This window comes from Perca flavescens, chromosome 15 (genome assembly GCF_004354835.1).
Source record: "Perca flavescens isolate YP-PL-M2 chromosome 15, PFLA_1.0, whole genome shotgun sequence".
Lineage (NCBI taxonomy): Eukaryota > Metazoa > Chordata > Actinopteri > Perciformes > Percidae > Perca > Perca flavescens.
The window spans coordinates 2,069,611-2,088,363 of record NC_041345.1 but is presented as its reverse complement, the minus strand read 5'-3'; the positions used below and the strand labels follow the sequence as shown (position 1 = coordinate 2,088,363).

Genomic DNA, 18,753 nt, shown 5'->3' with positions numbered 1-18,753 from the left:
TTTAGTAAAGAAGAACGGGACAGTTGGGTTTAGGTAAAGAAGAACGGGACAGTTGGGTTTAGTAAAGAAGAACGGGACAGTTGGGTTTAGTAAAGAAGAACGGGACAGTTGGGTTTAGGTAAAGAAGAACGGGACAGTTGGGTTTAGGTAAAGAAGAACGGGACAGTTGGGTTTAGATAAAGAAGAACGGGACAGTTGGGTTTAGGTAAAGAAGAACGGGACAGTTGGGTTTAGGTAAAGAAGAACGGGACAGTTGGGTTTAGGTAAAGAAGAACGGGACAGTTGGGTTTAGGTAAAGAAGAACGGGACAGTTTAGATAAAGAAGAACGGGGTTTAGATAAAGAAGAACGGGACAGTTGGGTTTAGGTAAAGAAGAACGGGACAGTTGGGTTTAGGTAAAGAAGAACGGGACAGTTGGGTTTAGGTAAAGAAGAACGGGACAGTTGGGTTTAGGTAAAGAAGAACGGGACAGTTGGGTTTAGATAAAGAAGAACGGGACAGTTGGGTTAGGTAAAGGTTTAGGTAAAGAAGAACGGGACAGTTGGGTTTAGGTAAAGAAGAACGGGACAGTTGGGTTTAGATAAAGAAGAACGGGACAGTTGGGTTTAGATAAAGAAGAACGGGACAGTTGGGTTTAGGTAAAGAAGAACGGGACAGTTGGGTTTAGGTAAAGAAGAACGGGACAGTTGGGTTTAGGTAAAGAAGAACGGGACAGTTGGGTTTAGATAAAGAAGAACGGGACAGTTGGGTTTAGGTAAAGAAGAACGGGACAGTTGGGTTAGATAAAGAAGAACGGGACAGTTGGGTTTAGGTAAAGAAGAACGGGACAGTTGGGTTTAGGTAAAGAAGAACGGGACAGTTGGGTTTAGGTAAAGAAGAACGGGACAGTTGGGTTTAGGATAAAGAAGAACGGGACAGTTGGGTTTAGGTAAAGAAGAACGGGACAGTTGGGTTTAGGTAAAGAAGAACGGGACAGTTGGGTTTAGGTAAAGAAGAACGGGACAGTTGGGTTTAGGTAAAGAAGAACGGGACAGTTGGGTTTAGTAAAGAAGAACGGGACAGTTGGGTTTAGGTAAAGAAGAACGGGACAGTTGGGTTTAGGGTAAAGAAGAACGGGACAGTTGGGTTTAGATAAAGAAGAACGGGACAGTTGGGTTTAGGTAAAGAAGAACGGGACAGTTGGGTTTAGGTAAAGAAGAACGGGACAGTTGGGTTTAGATAAAGAAGAACGGGACAGTTGGGTTTAGGTAAAGAAGAACGGGACAGTTGGGTTTAGATAAAGAAGAACGGGACAGTTGGGTTTAGATAAAGAAGAACGGGACAGTTGGGTTTAGGTAAAGAAGAACGGGACAGTTGGTTTAGATAAAGAAGAACGGGACAGTTGGGTTTAGGTAAAGAAGAACGGGACAGTTGGGTTTAGGTAAAGAAGAACGGGACAGTTGGGTTTAGATAAAGAAGAACGGGACAGTTGGGTTTAGGTAAAGAAGAACGGGACAGTTGGGTTTAGGTAAAGAAGAACGGGACAGTTGGGTTTAGGTAAAGAAGAACGGGAAGTTGGGTTTAGATAAAGAAGAACGGGACAGTTGGGTTTAGGTAAAGAAGAACGGGACAGTTGGGTTTAGGTAAAGAAGAACGGGACAGTTGGGTTTAGGTAAAGAAGAACGGGACAGTTGGGTTTAGGTAAAGAAGAACGGGACAGTTGGGTTTAGGTAAAGAAGAACGGGACAGTTGGGTTTAGATAAAGAAGAACGGGACAGTTGGGTTTAGGTAAAGAAGAACGGGACAGTTGGGTTTAGGTAAAGAAGAACGGGACAGTTGGGTTTAGGTAAAGAAGAACGGGACAGTTGGGTTTAGGTAAAGAAGAACGGGACAGTTGGGTTTAGATAAAGAAGAACGGGACAGTTGGGTTTAGGTAAAGAAGAACGGGACAGTTGGGTTTAGGTAAAGAAGAACGGGACAGTTGGGTTTAGGTAAAGAAGAACGGGACAGTTGGGTTTAGGTAAAGAAGAACGGGACAGTTGGGTTTAGGTAAAGAAGAACGGGACAGTTGGGTTTAGATAAAGAAGAACGGGACAGTTGGGTTTAGGTAAAGAAGAACGGGACAGTTGGGTTTAGGTAAAGAAGAACGGGACAGTTGGGTTTAGGTAAAGAAGAACGGGACAGTTGGGTTTAGGTAAAGAAGAACGGGACAGTTGGGTTTAGGTAAAGAAGAAGGTAAAGAAGGACAGTTGGGTTTAGGTAAAGAAGAACGGGACAGTTGGGTTTAGGTAAAGAAGAACGGGACAGTTGGGTTTAGGTAAAGAAGAACGGGACAGTTGGGTTTAGATAAAGAAGAACGGGACAGTTGGGTTTAGATAAAGAAGAACGGGACAGTTGGGTTTAGGTAAAGAAGAACGGGACAGTTGGGTTTAGTAAAGAAGAACGGGACAGTTGGGTTTAGGTAAAGAAGAACGGGACAGTTGGGTTTAGGTAAAGAAGAACGGGACAGTTGGGTTTAGGTAAAAAGAAGAACGGGACAGTTGGGTTTAGGTAAAGAAGAACGGGACAGTTGGGTTTAGGTAAAGAAGAACGGGACAGTTGGGTTTAGGTAAAGAAGAACGGGACAGTTGGGTTTAGGTAAAGAAGAACGGGACAGTTGGGTTTAGGTAAAGAAGAACGGGACAGTTGGGTTTAGGTAAAGAAGAACGGGACAGTTGGGTTTAGGTAAAGAAGTTGGGTTTAGGTAAAGAAGAACGGGACAGTTGGGTTTAGATAAAGAAGAACGGGACAGTTGGGTTTAGTAAAGAAGAACGGGACAGTTGGGTTTAGGTAAAGAAGAACGGGACAGTTGGGTTTAGGTAAAGAAGAACGGGACAGTTGGGTTTAGGTAAAGAAGAACGGGACAGTTGGGTTTAGGTAAAGAAGAACGGGACAGTTGGGTTTAGGTAAAGAAGAACGGGACAGTTGGGTTTAGGTAAAGAAGAACGGGACAGTTGGGTTTAGGTAAAGAAGAACGGGACAGTTGGGTTTAGGTAAAGAAGAACGGGACAGTTGGGTTTAGGTAAAGAAGAACGGGACAGTAAAGAAGAACGGGACAGGGTTTAGGTAAAGAAGAACGGGACAGTTGGGTTTAGGTAAAGAAGAACGGGACAGTTGGGTTTAGATAAAGAAGAACGGGACAGTTTGGGTTTAGGTTTAAAGAAGAACGGGACAGTTGGGTTTAGGTAAAGAAGAACGGGACAGTTGGGTTTAGGATAAAGAAGAACGGGACAGTTGGGTTTAGTAAAGAAGAACGGGACAGTTGGGTTTAGGTAAAGAAGAACGGGACAGTTGGGTTTAGGTAAAGAAGAACGGGACAGTTGGGTTTAGGTAAAGAAGAACGGGACAGTTGGGTTTAGGTAAAGAAGAACGGGACAGTTGGGTTTAGGTAAAGAAGAACGGGACAGTTGGGTTTAGATAAAGAAGAACGGGACAGTTGGGTTTAGGTAAAGAAGAAGAAGAAGTTGGGTTTAGGGAAAGTTGGGTTTAGGTAAAGAAGAACGGGACAGTTGGGTTTAGATAAAGAAGAACGGGACAGTTGGGTTTAGATAAAGAAGAACGGGACAGTTGGGTTTAGGTAAAGAAGAACGGGACAGTTGGGTTTAGGTAAAGAAGAACGGGACAGTTGGGTTTAGGTAAAGAAGAACGGGACAGTTGGGTTTAGATAAAAAGAAGACAGTTGGGTTTAAGTAAAGAAGAACGGGGGTTTAGGTAAAGAAGAACGGGACAGTTGGGTTTAGGTAAAGAAGAACGGGACAGTTGGGTTTAGGTAAAGAAGAACGGGACAGTTGGGTTTAGGTAAAGAAGAACGGACAGTTGGGTTTAGATAAAGAAGAACGGGACAGTTGGGTTTAGGTAAAGAAGAACGGGACAGTTGGGTTTAGGTAAAGAAGAACGGGACAGTTGGGTTTAGGTAAAGAAGAACGGGACAGTTGGGTTTAGGTAAAGAAGAACGGGACAGTTGGGTTTAGGTAAAGAAGAACGGGACAGTTGGGTTTAGATAAAGAAGAACGGGACAGTTGGGTTTAGATAAAGAAGAACGGGACAGTTGGGTTTAGATAAAGAAGAACGGGACAGTTGGGTTTAGGTAAAGAAGAACGGGACAGTTGGGTTTAGGTAAAGAAGAACGGGACAGTTGGGTTTAGGTAAAGAAGAACGGGACAGTTGGGTTTAGGTAAAGAAGAACGGGACAGTTGGGTTTAGGTAAAGAAGAACGGGACAGTTGGGTTTAGGTAAAGAAGAACGGGACAGTTGGGTTTAGGTAAAGAAGAAGAACGGGACAGTTGGGTTTAGATAAAGAAGAACGGGACAGTTGGGTTTAGGTAAAGAAGAACGGGACAGTTGGGTTTAGGTAAAGAAGAACGGGACAGTTGGGTTTAGGTAAAGAAGAACGGGACAGTTGGGTTTAGGTAAAGAAGAACGGGACAGTTGGGTTTAGGTAAAGAAGAACGGGACAGTTGGGTTTAGGTAAAGAAGAACGGGACAGTTGGGTTTAGGTAAAGAAGAACGGGACAGTTGGGTTTAGGTAAAGAAGAACGGGACAGTTGGGTTTAGATAAAGAAGAACGGGACAGTTGGGTTTAGGTAAAGAAGAACGGGACAGTTGGGTTTAGATAAAGAAGAACGGGACAGTTGGGTTTAGGTAAAGAAGAACGGGACAGTTGGGTTTAGGTAAAGAAGAACGGGACAGTTGGGTTTAGGTAAAGAAGAACGGGACAGTTGGGTTTAGGTAAAGAAGAACGGGACAGTTGGGTTTAGGTAAAGAAGAAAGGGACAGTTGGGTTTAGGTAAAGAAGAACGGGACAGTTGGGTTTAGGTAAAGAAGAACGGGACAGTTGGGTTTAGGTAAAGAAGAACGGGACAGTTGGGTTTAGGTAAAGAAGAACGGGACAGTTGGGTTTAGGTAAAGAAGAACGGGACAGTTGGGTTTAGGTAAAGAAGAACGGGACAGTTGGGTTTAGGTAAAGAAGAACGGGACAGTTGGGTTTAGATAAAGAAGAACGGGACAGTTGGGTTTAGGTAAAGAAGAACGGGACAGGTTTAGGTAAAGAAGAACGGGACAGTTGGGTTTAGGTAAAGAAGAACGGGACAGTTGGGTTTTAAGTAAAAGAAGGACAGTTGGGTTTAGATAAAGAAGAACGGGACAGTTGGGTTTAAAGAAGAACGGGACAGTTGGGTTTAGGTAAAGAAGAACGGGACAGTTGGGTTTAGGTAAAGAAGAACGGGACAGTTGGGTTTAGGTAAAAAGAAGAACGGGACAGTTGGGTTTAGATAAAGAAGAACGGGACAGTTGGGTTTAGTAAAGAAGAAAGGGACAGTTGGGTTTAGGTAAAAAGAAGAACGGGACAGTTGGGTTTAGGTAAAGAAGAACGGGACAGTTGGGTTTAGGTAAAGAAGAACGGGACAGTTGGGTTTAGGTAAAGAAGAACGGGACAGTTGGGTTTAGGTAAAGAAGAACGGGACAGTTGGGTTTAGGTAAAGAAGAACGGGACAGTTGGGTTTAGGTAAAGAAGAACGGGACAGTTGGGTTTAGGTAAAGAAGAACGGACAGTTGGGTTTAGGTAAAGAAGAACGGGACAGTTGGGTTTAGGTAAAGAAGAAAGGGACAGTTGGGTTTAGGTAAAGAAGAACGGGACAGTTGGGTTTAGGTAAAGAAGAACGGGACAGTTGGGTTTAGGTAAAGAAGAACGGGACAGTTGGGTTTAGGTAAAGAAGAACGGGACAGTTGGGTTTAGGTAAAGAAGAACGGGACAGTTGGGTTTAGGTAAAGAAGAACGGGACAGTTGGGTTTAGGTAAAGAAGAACGGGACAGTTGGGTTTAGGTAAAGAAGAACGGGACAGTTGGGTTTAGGTAAAGAAGAACGGGACAGTTGGGTTTAGGTAAAGAAGAACGGGACAGTTGGGTTTAGGTAAAGAAGAACGGACAGTTGGGTTTAGATAAAGAAGAACGGGACAGTTGGGTTTAGGTAAAGAAGAACGGGACAGTTGGGTTTAGATAAAGAAGAACGGGACAGTTGGGTTTAGGTAAAGAAGAAGGGGACAGTTGGGTTTAGGTAAAGAAGAACGGGACAGTTGGGTTTAGGATAAAGAAGAACGGGACAGTTGGGTTTAGGTAAAGAAGAAAAGGACAGTTGGGTTTAGGTAAAGAAGAACGGGACAGTTGGGTTTAGATAAAGAAGAACGGGACAGTTGGGTTTAGGTAAAGAAGAACAGGACAGTTGGGTTTAGGTAAAGAAGAACGGGACAGTTGGGTTTAGGTAAAGAAGAACGGGACAGTTGGGTTTAGGTAAAGAAGAACGGGACAGTTGGGTTTAGGTAAAGAAGAACGGGACAGTTGGGTTTAGGTAAAGAAGAACGGGACAGTTGGGTTTAGGTAAAGAAGAACGGGACAGTTGGGTTTAGGTAAAGAAGAACGGGACAGTTGGGTTTAGGTAAAGAAGAACGGGACAGTTGGGTTTAGGTAAAGAAGAACGGGACAGTTGGGTTTAGGTAAAGAAGAACGGGACAGTTGGGTTTAGGTAAAGAAGAACGGGACAGTTGGGTTTAGGTAAAGAAGAACGGGACAGTTGGGTTTAGGTAAAGAAGAACGGGACAGTTGGGTTTAGGTAAAGAAGAACGGGACAGTTGGGTTTTAGTAAAGAAGAACGGGACAGTTGGGTTTAGGTAAAGAAGAACGGGACAGTTGGGTTTAGGTAAAGAAGAACGGGACAGTTGGGTTTAGGTAAAGAAGAACGGGACAGTTGGGTTTTAAAGAAGAAGACAGTTGGGTTTAGGTAAAGAAGGACAGTTGGGTTTAGATAAAGAAGAACGGGACAGTTGGGTTTAGGTAAAGAAGAACGGGACAGTTGGGTTTAGGTAAAGAAGAACAGGACAGTTGGGTTTAGGTAAAGAAGAACGGGACAGTTGGGTTTAGGTAAAGAAGAACGGGACAGTTGGGTTTAGGTAAAGAAGAACGGGACAGTTGGGTTTAGGTAAAGAAGAACGGGACAGTTGGGTTTAGATAAAGAAGAACGGGACAGTTGGGTTTAGATAAAGAAGAACGGGACAGTTGGGTTTAGGTAAAGAAGAACGGGACAGTTGGGTTTAGGTAAAGAAGAACGGGACAGTTGGGTTTAGGTAAAGAAGAACGGGACAGTTGGGTTTAGGTAAAGAAGAACGGGACAGTTGGGTTTAGGTAAAGAAGAACGGGACAGTTGGGTTTAGGTAAAGAAGAACGGGACAGTTGGGTTTAGATAAAGAAGAACGGGACAGTTGGGTTTAGGTAAAAAGAAGAAGTTGGGTTTAGGACAGAAGGGTTTAGGTAAAGAAGAACGGGACAGTTGGGTTTAGATAAAGAAGAACGGGACAGTTGGGTTTAGGTAAAGAAGAACGGGACAGTTGGGTTTAGATAAAGAAGAACGGGACAGTTGGGTTTAGGTAAAGAAGAACGGGACAGTTGGGTTTAGATAAAGAAGAACGGGACAGTTGGGTTTAGATAAAGAAGAACAGTTGGGTTTAGGTAAAGAAGAACGGGACAGTTGGGTTTAGATAAAGAAGAACGGGACAGTTGGGTTTAGATAAAGAAGAACGGGACAGTTGGGTTTAGTAAAAAGAAGAACGGGACAGTTGGGTTTAGATAAAGAAGAACGGGACAGTTGGGTTTAGGTAAAGAAGAACGGGACAGTTGGGTTTAGGTAAAGAAGAACGGGACAGTTGGGTTTAGATAAAGAAGAACGGGACAGTTGGGTTTAGTTAAAGAAGAACGGGACAGTTGGGTTTAGGTAAAGAAGAACGGGACAGTTGGGTTTAGGTAAAGAAGAACGGGACAGTTGGGTTTAGGTAAAGAAGAAGGGTTGGGTTGCCTAAAAAGAAGAACGGTACCCAGACAGTGTTGGTGTTTCAGATTTAAAGAAGACTTGACAGTGGTATCATTGGGTTTAGTCTTTAAAGAAGATCTCTCTGTCTACCTCTTCAGTCTCTTTCAGAAGTGTTAATATCAGGAGGTGGCCTGCAGGCTTATCTTCACAACACCCTCTCCATCCCATTGACCAGATCCCCCACTGCCAGCGACATGCCCTTTGGCTTCAGGGCGCTAGGCAGCTACGGTAGAGCTAAGGTACAGTACACAGTGAGAATCAATTTCACAACATACACATGACCCCTCACAGGCCCGTAGACGGGGGGGGGGGTTGGGTGGCTCGAAAAAAACAAAACAAAGGTCCATTATTTTTTTGTTTACAAATTTTTTGTTGGTGTGGTCTTTCACATATATTTTTTTAATAACTTAATTTGAAAGATTTTCTGCATAACAGTAGTACAAACAGAAAAACACCAAAAAGATGAATCTAAACAAAACATAAACTGCCAGTTCATATCAAATAGTATGTATCTGTATAATGTCCACAGGTTTTGAAAGTTCAGACCTCCATGGTGTTGGGAGGAAGTGAGGTCAAAAAGGCCCAAATCAAGGGCAGGGTCCCAGCGAGCAAATTGAACATAAGCAATTTACGTTACGTTACGTATGATCTTGGTGAGCAATTTGACAACTTTGTAGTAAATATTTCCGGTGCATCAAAAAGCATGCTCGTTAAGATACCAGCTAATCCAGCACACATTTGTGCATAAAATGTCACAAAAATTAGGTATCTGAACCTCATAATTGAATACAAAATGAGGGAAAAAACTGAAAAAAGGTCCACTTTTTGAAAAAACAACCTCCCCTTCCACTAGGCTCGCTACGAGCCTGCATCGTGTTTGAATATTGTTTTTTTTTTTTTATTTGTTTTTCCTTCCTCTCTTTCTGTACACCTAACTTTTCTATTTCTCCTGGTCTCCTGGGGTGAAAGTCCCGTGTTGTTTGACCCATGCACCAACCTCCCTGCGCGGACTTTCACCTTATCAGTACTACTCGCTACCGTCATCGTTCTGTGATCACGAAATATTCTTCCCATTGAAATACATTGCTTTAAAATTCGTAATCACCACACGAAAAAAACCCCGACATTTACGTGTCCTGTCCACAACTCAATAGATTCAATAACGTGAACATATCACGAACTGCCATGAGACCGGGCTGGAACCCAACATGCCAAGCCCCCAGAGGGTTTTCTAGATTTCCTTTGCATGTCCTTTTTTTTTTAATGTCTCTTAAATATATCTTCTTCTTCTTTTTTTTTTTAATCAAATCAAATGACTTGTGAAGGAAACATTGGTTTGTCCTCGTGTCTGTGTCCGAGTGAACCTGTGTTTGTGTGTCCAGGACCGTAGCTTTGGCTGCAAGGTGTGTGGAAAGGTGTTCAAGCGCTCGTCCACCCTGTCCACACACCTCCTCATCCACTCAGACACACGGCCTTACCCCTGCCAGTACTGCGGGAAAAGGTTCCACCAGAAGTCAGACATGAAGAAACACACCTTCATACACACAGGTGAGTGAACACAAAGGTACGAGTATCAGACTGGGTAACTTCACATGAATCAATCATTAATCGATTGATCAGTTTAATGGTGCTCTAAGCGATGTGATTTAGGCTACACAGTGTTCTAATGATCTTTTTGTCTTAAAGGAGGTCTCTCTATCTCATAAAAAAAATTGGCACACCCCGCACATAACCTAACAAAGCTGTACAATTAAATAGCCTTTGCGCAGTATATGCGCGTGGTAGGCCTAGGCTATAACTTGACACATGCACACAACAGACAGAGACATATTTTTTATACAGAAATGTATTCCTTTTAATACATGTCAACACATTATTGATTGTAATAGTCCATATATCGTCTCAGATATCCTCCTTATACACAGGGAAAATGCACTGACTGGTAGAAAGTTTGGTGGCTTTTCCTGTGTGTGGATGCTCAGTTTCCAGGCAACATAGAATACGAAAAGATGTTTAAATGTCATTTTGACAATAATATATTACACATAAATGACGATGAACGTTGATGTTTGAAAGTCTCGAGGTTTTGATATAAATGCAGATATATAAATGTAATGATTTTCAAATATTGCACCTGTCAATACAGAAGGAAATATTCTGGAGCCTATTCTGCCGTCAATACCGCCGACGTTGTCTTTGCTGTAATCAGATCAGAATATATTTATATTTATGTTTATGGGAAACATACAGTATCTCACAAAAGTGAGCACACCCCTCACATTTTAATTCCAAAGGCCAAGGGAACTTTATCAGGATGCATAGTATACTGGATCCATGAAATAACTGGCCTTTAAAAATAAACATCTGCCTGCCTCTATGGGAATTTAACATAGGGGTGTACTGACTTATGTTGCCAGCGGTTTAGACATTAATGGCTGAGTTATTTTGAGTGGACAGCACATTTACACTGTTATACAAGCTGTACACTTAATACTTTAAATTGTAGAAAAGTGTCATTTCTTCAGTGTTGTCCCATTAAAAGATATAATGAAATATCTACTAAAATGTGAGGGGTGTACTCACTTTTGTGAGATACTGTACATGTCTACAGACAAGGCTAGCAGCAGAAGCACCATGTCAGACACCTTTTCAGTGTGTAAAGACATAGAAAAAGTGTTAAGGTGCGTATTTATTGAAGTGATCTAAGAGTAATCGTAAAGTAATCAGATTACGTTACATGTTTTGGGTAATCCAACTGATTATGTTACTGATTACAAAAATTGCCATGTAATTTGTACTCAGTAATGGGTTATCTGCCCCAACCCTGGTGTTTGAGCATTTCACAGCATGGTTTTAAATTGCATTTATTTAGGATTAAGGCCGGGACGATATGCGTTTGTCCCGATCCGATTTTCATGGCTGCTGATTCGATTTGTGTTGCGATTTTCAAAGTTGAATAATACGATAATATATCATGAGACATTTCTGAAAACTAATTCTGTCCAATCTGAGTTTTCTATGCACGAGATCCTCTCCTAGAGATTTCATCATATCGACGTCAAATTTGGTCTGTGTCATCTTAAGACCTTAGCGATGAAAAGTTATTAAAAGAAAAACTTTCTGTCAAACAGTGTGGGCGTGGCGTGGCGGCCATTTTGAGTGTTTATCGATGAATGAAGAAGTTGTTGTAACTTTAGTACATTGTCGAATTTGGCCAAAATTTTCCACAATCAACAAGAGTCCAGGGCTGATGACATTTATAGGCCAATATTAACTTTTGGTCATAGTGGCAGCAAAAGTCTCAGTGGCAGATAACTCATTATAAAAAAAAATCAGCATGGCTGGATACCACAAGGGATAAATGGTAAATAAATGTTTTAGGTGAACTGGCCCTTTAAATGTATTGCCTATCTTACCGTAAAAGTATTTGGTAGGATGTGTTTCATACAAGATCTGGCAACTGGTCAACATTAGACAAACATATTGATTATTTATAAAGGAGTTTGGGCCATGCTGCAAATTACGGGAGTTTCCCAGGAGAAATAACAAACTGGGAGAGGCCTGGGAGAGAGGGCTAAACAACGGGTGAAACCCGGGAAAAACAGGAGTGGTGGCAGATATGTGTTAATGTTAACGTTCAACTTATCTCTACGTGCCGTTAACAATACTTGCACTTTTGGTTTGCACAACTTGCACACAACATACACATTATTATTTTCTTTAAATCAAAGTTGTGGCAATAATGCCAGCTAGTAAACACATTTTTCCCCAACTGAAACGTGTCTGTCTTTTGACGTCAACGGGGCATCCATCTTGAGTTTTGATTTGAACCTTTTTCTTGTCAAAAAACTGCACAGCCAACTGGATGATAGTGACATCTAGTGGCCAAACGATCAAACTGCTTGTCAAATTAAAATATAGTTAGGCTATCATAAAAAAGTTGCATTGTTTGCATGATAAAATGTAATCAGGTAATCCTCAACAATGTAACTGTAATCTGATTACGCATTTTTTTTTGTAATCTGGGCTGATAATAGTTTTTTGATTACATGTAATCCGTTACTACCCAACCTTGTCAAACACCCACCTGTGAGACATTGTGTACTTCCTCCCTCAGGTGAGAAACCACACGTGTGCAAGGTGTGCGGTAAAGGATTCAGCCAAAGCTCCAACCTCATCACCCACAGCCGAAAGCACAGCAGCTACCGGCCGTTCAGCTGCCACCGCTGCAAGCACAGCTTCCAGCGCAGGGTTGACCTACAGCGCCACCAGCAGATGCAGTGCAGCTATGAAGACATCTACACTCAACAGTCCATGAAGCAATGAAGTGATTGCATTTTTGCAATAAAATAAAGTCAGAAGAATATGCATATCATGACGTCTCTGCAACGTAAATATCAATAAAACTTAATTGTGTATGAATGTTATTTTATCTCCTTGGTTTTTGTTCTAAGCTACATTGTGTTGTAGATCAGTTATTGCCAATCAGGGGTACTTGGAAAATATTGAGTAGTCTGACTAATACAAAAAATAAAAAATAAATCTGATTTGATTAAAAGAATGTATATATATATATATATATATATATATATATATATATATATATATATATATATATTACCAGTCAAATATAACACCTAAACATTAGCCTACATGTTTCAATGATGTGAAGTGTGTGAAAACTAGTTTGCAAGCAGGCACAGAAGTTTCGCTAAAAGTAATAAATGGTAAAATAACTAGCTAAAGGTAATGAATAAATGGGAAACCAGTTCAAATGATTAACTAAAAGTAGTGCTGTCAAGGCCAAAAAGAACGTTAAAATGGGTTTGCGTTAACGCCTTTAATAACGCATTTAACTGACAGCACTAGCTAAAATTAATGGAGAAAAAGTTGAACTAGCTAACGGTTGAAATAGTTAGCTAAAGGTTGGTTAGCTAACAGTAAAATAGTTAAGTTAAAAAACAACAGTAACATACATGTGAATTCTCAGTACCATTTCTACAGCACGTACGGTAGATGTTGCATTAAAATACTCAGATTTAAAGCTGCACTAAATCAATATTTTCACGTTAATGGATCCAAAGACTACGTAATGTGAATGGGGTTGCTCATAGTGACGAATCCACAGATTATTGGCACCTAGTGTGGATCAACGGAAGTACATTTCCAGGATAAAGCCAGATGTCAGGCTTCGCCCATCACCTTACCGCTCTCTGTGTGTTGCCGTTCCCAAAATCCCCTATATACAATAAACAACCTTCGAGCTAGCGAGCTACACGCTGAAAATGGCAAGTTTTTAAGAAAATTTGGATCGTGCAACAAGGCAGTCCTGCTTGGTTCTTTCAGGGAATGATTGTAAAGATTTAGTACCGTGTACTTATTCACAACACTTCCTGTTTTATCTGGGTGGCATGTGATTTGAGAGTGAAACAGTAAGTCAACATGAATCTCAGCTCCTTTAATAAATCTTATTTGCCACAAAAACACAACATAAGTCACATAAAGATAAATGCAGTTTCAAGCTGATTCACTTACAACACAAAGTGAAATTGACTCTAAAACACACAGTCACCCCTCAGTTCATCTTTGACCTGGTGTTTCCATCTCTAAAGGCGATGATGATGATGTGGTTTCTGTTTGAGTCACTCTAACCAAGTTTAGATCCTGTTGAATCCAGATAAACGTCTCTACATTTGCGGTCTGTGTCTGCATAATCTGTGCAGCCAGCGTTACAATGTATATTTTTAAACCTTGTCGTAACGCCTCTTCTTATCTATCTCGGGTTTAACCGGGCCCTCCAGGTCCGCGGAAAAGTCAGCAGACGAGTGCTGGGTGGAAATGTTTGCGCATTTCAAAAGTGATGGGAGATTCCGTTCAAAAATGTAGGTCTCCTTTGTCAGTTCGCCACGTGTCTACCGGGCACAAATACTCCCTTTGAGCCTATCTTTTTGCTCATGAACAACACATGGACTGACGAGAGGAACCACATGACCATTCCCACCTTAAAGACGCTACTCGTCACACGGGCCAATTTTGCTGACACCTGTGACCCCCTCAACTTCACAGTAGGCTTTCAGCCAACAAATTGATTCACTCCTCTAACAAATACTGTATACGGAATGAATGTTTCCAATAGGGAAGCTATCTGCTCTATCCAATGAGATTACATTTTTGTGTGTGTGTGTGGGTGTGTGTGTGTGTGTTGTTGGTTAGAATAACACTGGTAACACTTTACGGTAAGGGTACATGAATTATCATGAATTCATGCATTAATTAATTGGTGTAGTCCTATGTATTATTATGCATTATCTAATTAATGATTTATGTGTTACTGCATTCCTTAATATCCCATGAATTATCAGGGATTGACGTGTTCATAGTCTGTCATTCGTGAGCTCAAACATTAACAACACAACACTATTTTTTTTTTCTGCTCTCTTGTTTTTCTATGTTTATGGTAAGAAGAAAAATGTGAAAATAAACAATTTAAAAAAACATACAAACAACATAACTATAAGGATTAGGTGGGTGGGCACATCATGAATTATTAAGCATGATCAGGATTATTTTTCTGCAAAAAATTTGGTCATCACTTGGCAAATTGTGATTAGAACACAACTTAATAATGATAATGATGTTGCCACCTTACCTAATGCTTTAGTTCAAGTGTTGTTCATGCATGAGGTCATGAATGAGAGGCTATGAACTCATGTCAATTCCTGACGATTAATAAGATATAAAAGTAATGAAGTAATGCACAAAACATGAATTAATTCATGCATGAATTCATAATTCATGTACCCTTACCGTAAAGTGTTACCATAACTTTAGTTCAAGCCTGTGGCAGCAGTTCCAAATAATTATTTTAGTGCCATGCAATGAAAAATAACTTTTCACAAAGTTTTTCACAAGTTCAGTGGGTGCATTTTCCAAAAGAATGCTTTAAATCTGAAAAATAAACTTGGTCCCACACGAAACTCACGCAATGTCTTTTAATATTATGTCTTAGATACTGTATGTAGGCTACATACCAAGAACATTCATGAATATTAACTGAGATACCCCATTATGTTGTGAGCAGTAGGCCTACGTGTGCTGTTTGTGTCTAATCTGTCTGTGTCTATGTGTGACCTGGGCTGGCACATGTTCACGTTAAAAAGCGTGTTTGGTACGAGCACTACGGTCGCGTGCAAAGTGTCCCAGTTTTAGTTACGAGAAATCTGGTCACCCTATATTTGCCACGAAAACACAACATAAGTCACATATAGATAAATGCAGTTTCCAGCTGATTCAGTTACAAAGTGAAATTGACTCTAAAACACACAGTCACCCCTCAGTACCTCTTTGACCTGGTGTTTCCGTCTCTAAAGGCGATGATGACGATGATGATGACGATGATGTGGTTTCTGTTTGAGTCACTCTAACCAAGTTTAGATCCTGTTGAATCCAGATAAACGTCTCTAGACTTACTGTTGGTCGCAGCACCAAACAAACGAATGTTTCACAATGCGGCGATGTGCTATTCTGTGTTCACATGGATTTTTAATTCAACATTTTTATTTATTAACCTTTATTTAACCAGGAGAAATCCCATTGAGATTCAGAATCTCTTTTTCAAGGGAGTCCTGGCCAAGACAGTAGTAAAAAAGTTCCATATTTAAAATATACAACAACAACAGACAACACAAAACAGAAAAAGAAAACAGTTGGCAAATTAACATCATCTCCACATAATCACCAGCAGCGCTCAGTAGCAGCACATGTGCATTTAGTAGTCAAATAATCCTTTATCCCAATTTTAAACTGTATCAATGTTGGTAGGTTGTCTAATTTAAGATGATTCTGCAGTTTATACCAGGATGAGGGTGCAAAAAATGTAAAGGCACTTTCACCAAAAACAGTTCGCGTTTGGGGAATGTCATACATCACATGTGTCAAACTCGAGGCCCGTGGGCCAAATCCGGCCCCTCACAGATTCTGATCTGGCCCGCACATAAATTTAGGTTCACAAAACATTTTGGCCCACCTACTTTTTGCCACTTTTTCTGACGTTTTGGTCACTTTTGCTGAAATCTTTGTAATTTTTTTCGACCTTTTTGTCACTTTTTCCAAAGTTTTTGTAATTTTTTCTGACGTTTTGTCAGTTTTGCCAAAATGTTTGCAATTATTTTGACATTTTGCTGAAATTTTGTTGACCTTTTTGTCACTTTTTCCAAAAAATTTGTCATTTTGTCCGATGTTTTTGTCACTTTTGCTGAAATTTTTGTAATTTGTTTCACGTTTTTGTCACTTTTTCGACATTTTTGATGGCCGAGGAACTTTCTCCTGACTTCTTTAGGTCTTTATGTCGACCAAACTGTAAGTGAGAAGACCATATGACACAAAGCCTATCGATAAACTAAACATGTCTGGCCCTTGGTGTGATTCTAATTTTCCAGTATGGCCCTCTGGGAAGTTGAGTTTGACTCCACTGTCATACATGATTTGCCCATATGATCGAAGATTACATTTCCCGGAAGTGACTTTAGGAGTCATGTTTCAGTCCCCTCGCATTTCTACAACACAGCGATGAACGATGGAGGACACGTGCACAAACAATGGCTCTGCACACACACAAGCTGTCCCAGTTCTCCTTCCTCTGATTTGCAGGAAATCCTGAGAAAGAGATAAAAGAATAAAAAACTGTTCAGACCTGATCTAGCATATCAGAGCTGAAATCTGCAGGTGCTCGCCTAATGCTGCTATTTTATCTGGAACTGCCGGTGTTTCTAACCACTACAGTTTATTTTACACACCGCCTTGGCATTCGGTTCACTCTGTGCCGCTCCGCTGGAGTAACTTGTACAGTTTTACTCTGTTATTTTGTAAACATTGTCATGTCTTATCCCTGTGTCGAGTTACTGTTTTTAGTTTGTTTCATGTTTTCTGTTAGTTTTTTTATTTCCTGTTTTACTTTGTAGATTCTCTCTTCTCCCATGTGTTGTTGTTGTGATTACCTGTCCCCGCCCTAATGTGTTGCACCTGTGTCTCATTGTCTCCGCTGTTCGGTGTATTTAAGTTCTGTCTTTTGACCATTGCTTGTTTTCCCGGATTTCCCTTTTGCCTGCCGTTACTGGACACTGTTGCCTTGCTTTATTAGCTTGCTAATAAATAATTGTATTTTACGTACCTGAGTTGCGCATTTGTGGGTCCATTCTCTGTGTGCGTGATATGTAGTATCTCACAAAAGTGAGTACACCCCTCACATTTTAGTAAATATTTCATTATATCTTTTAATGGGACAACACTGAAGAAATTACAATTTGCTACAATGTAAAGTATTAAGTGTACAGCTTGTATAACAGTGTAAATGTGCTGTCCCCTCAAAATAACTCAACATACAGCCATTAATGTCTAAACCGCTGGGAACAAAAGTGAGTACACCCCAGTAAAATCATCTCTCAATGCAAATCAAACCAGCTATTAGGCTAACCGACATAAAACCATGCCACTCTCTAGGTATGGTGAAGGGTATGTGATGATGTGGGGGGGGCTATTTTAATTCCAAAGGCCAAGGGAACTTTATCAGGATGCATAGTATCCTGGATCCATGAAATAACTGGCCTTTAAAAATAAAAATCTGCCTGCCTCTATGGGAATTTAACATAGGGGTGGACTGACTTTTGTTGCTAACGGTTTAGACATTAATGGCTGTATGTTGAGTTATTTTGAGGGGACAGCACATTTACACTGTTATACAAGCTGGACACTTAATACTTTACATTAGCCTGGATGCCAGCCGAACTTAGCCCCGCCCACAAAATTTGAGGTCGGGAAGTTCGGTCTGGAGTCGCTCCGTTGAGAAGCAATTATTGCCTTGTTATTAGGATCTGAGATTTATCACTCAAAGGTCGGGTACTTTTATCCAAAACTGAAGGATTATCTAGATTAGTTTATCCGGCCAAAGTCTTAGATGTTCCAAAACCTTTTATTAAGAAAATAGATTCTGCATTATTCAATTTCATATGGAAAAATAAGCCTCGCTATTTAAATAAAAATACTTTATGTAATCCATACAATCAAGGAGGTTTGAATGTTCTTGATTTCCATACATCTAATATAGTTTTCAAGGTGAACTGGATTAAACATTATATAAAAAATAAAGATAAAATGGGGTATTTTATTCCAAACTTTAATTTTCAAAAAGTTGGTGGTATTGAATTTTTACTAAAGTGCAATTTTGATATTGATAAAATCCCTATTCAGCTATCTAACTTTCATAAGCAAGCTCTTTTATGTTGGCTTCTTATTTATAAACACAATTTTTCACCCCACAAACATGTGATATGGAATAACAAAGATGTAAAGTATAAGAACAAGTCAATATTTTATCCCAATTGGGTCCAAAGCAAAATTTTATTGATTTCCCAGCTGATTAATGACAATGGTCACTTACTTACATATTCAGAATTCTTAATGAAGTTTAATATTCCAATAATTGCAAGAGAATATAGCATAGTGTTTGATGCTATACCTACGGGTTATAAAAGACTGCTGCAGAGTAGTAATGTGTCAAATGACCAGTCAACTTTTAGAACAGATGTCTTATTAAATGGCATTGACATAAAGGATAAAAAGTGCAATAATAGATATTTTAGACATTTGACACATTGCCCCACAGTTGCTCGATGCAAACATTATTGGAATAACCACTTTGGGAATATCAATTGGAATTTGATTTGGATCTATTATAATAAATATGTTGTTAGTAATAAAGTTAAGGAAGTATTTTTCCAAAATTGTCCATTGCATCTACCCAACAAATCAAATTTTAAAGAAATATAAACCTGAACTTTCTGAATCCTGCACATTTTGTGGGGTTTTCACAGAGACAATTGCAC

At 40.3% G+C, this 18,753-nt stretch overlaps 1 protein-coding gene across 1 annotated transcript in view; it reads left to right on the top strand.

Moving 5' to 3' along the window:
* The window catches only part of LOC114569268 (zinc finger protein 239), a 19,572-nt gene extending 7,373 nt beyond the window's left edge, over positions 1–12,199 (top strand). The window contains exons 3-5 of the mRNA XM_028599087.1: positions 7,972–8,112; positions 9,256–9,421; positions 11,991–12,199. Coding sequence (XP_028454888.1) covers positions 7,972–8,112; positions 9,256–9,421; positions 11,991–12,199 — 516 coding nt within the window. The remainder of the gene's footprint in view (positions 1–7,971; positions 8,113–9,255; positions 9,422–11,990) is intronic.
* Positions 12,200–18,753: the final 6,554 nt, after the last annotated feature.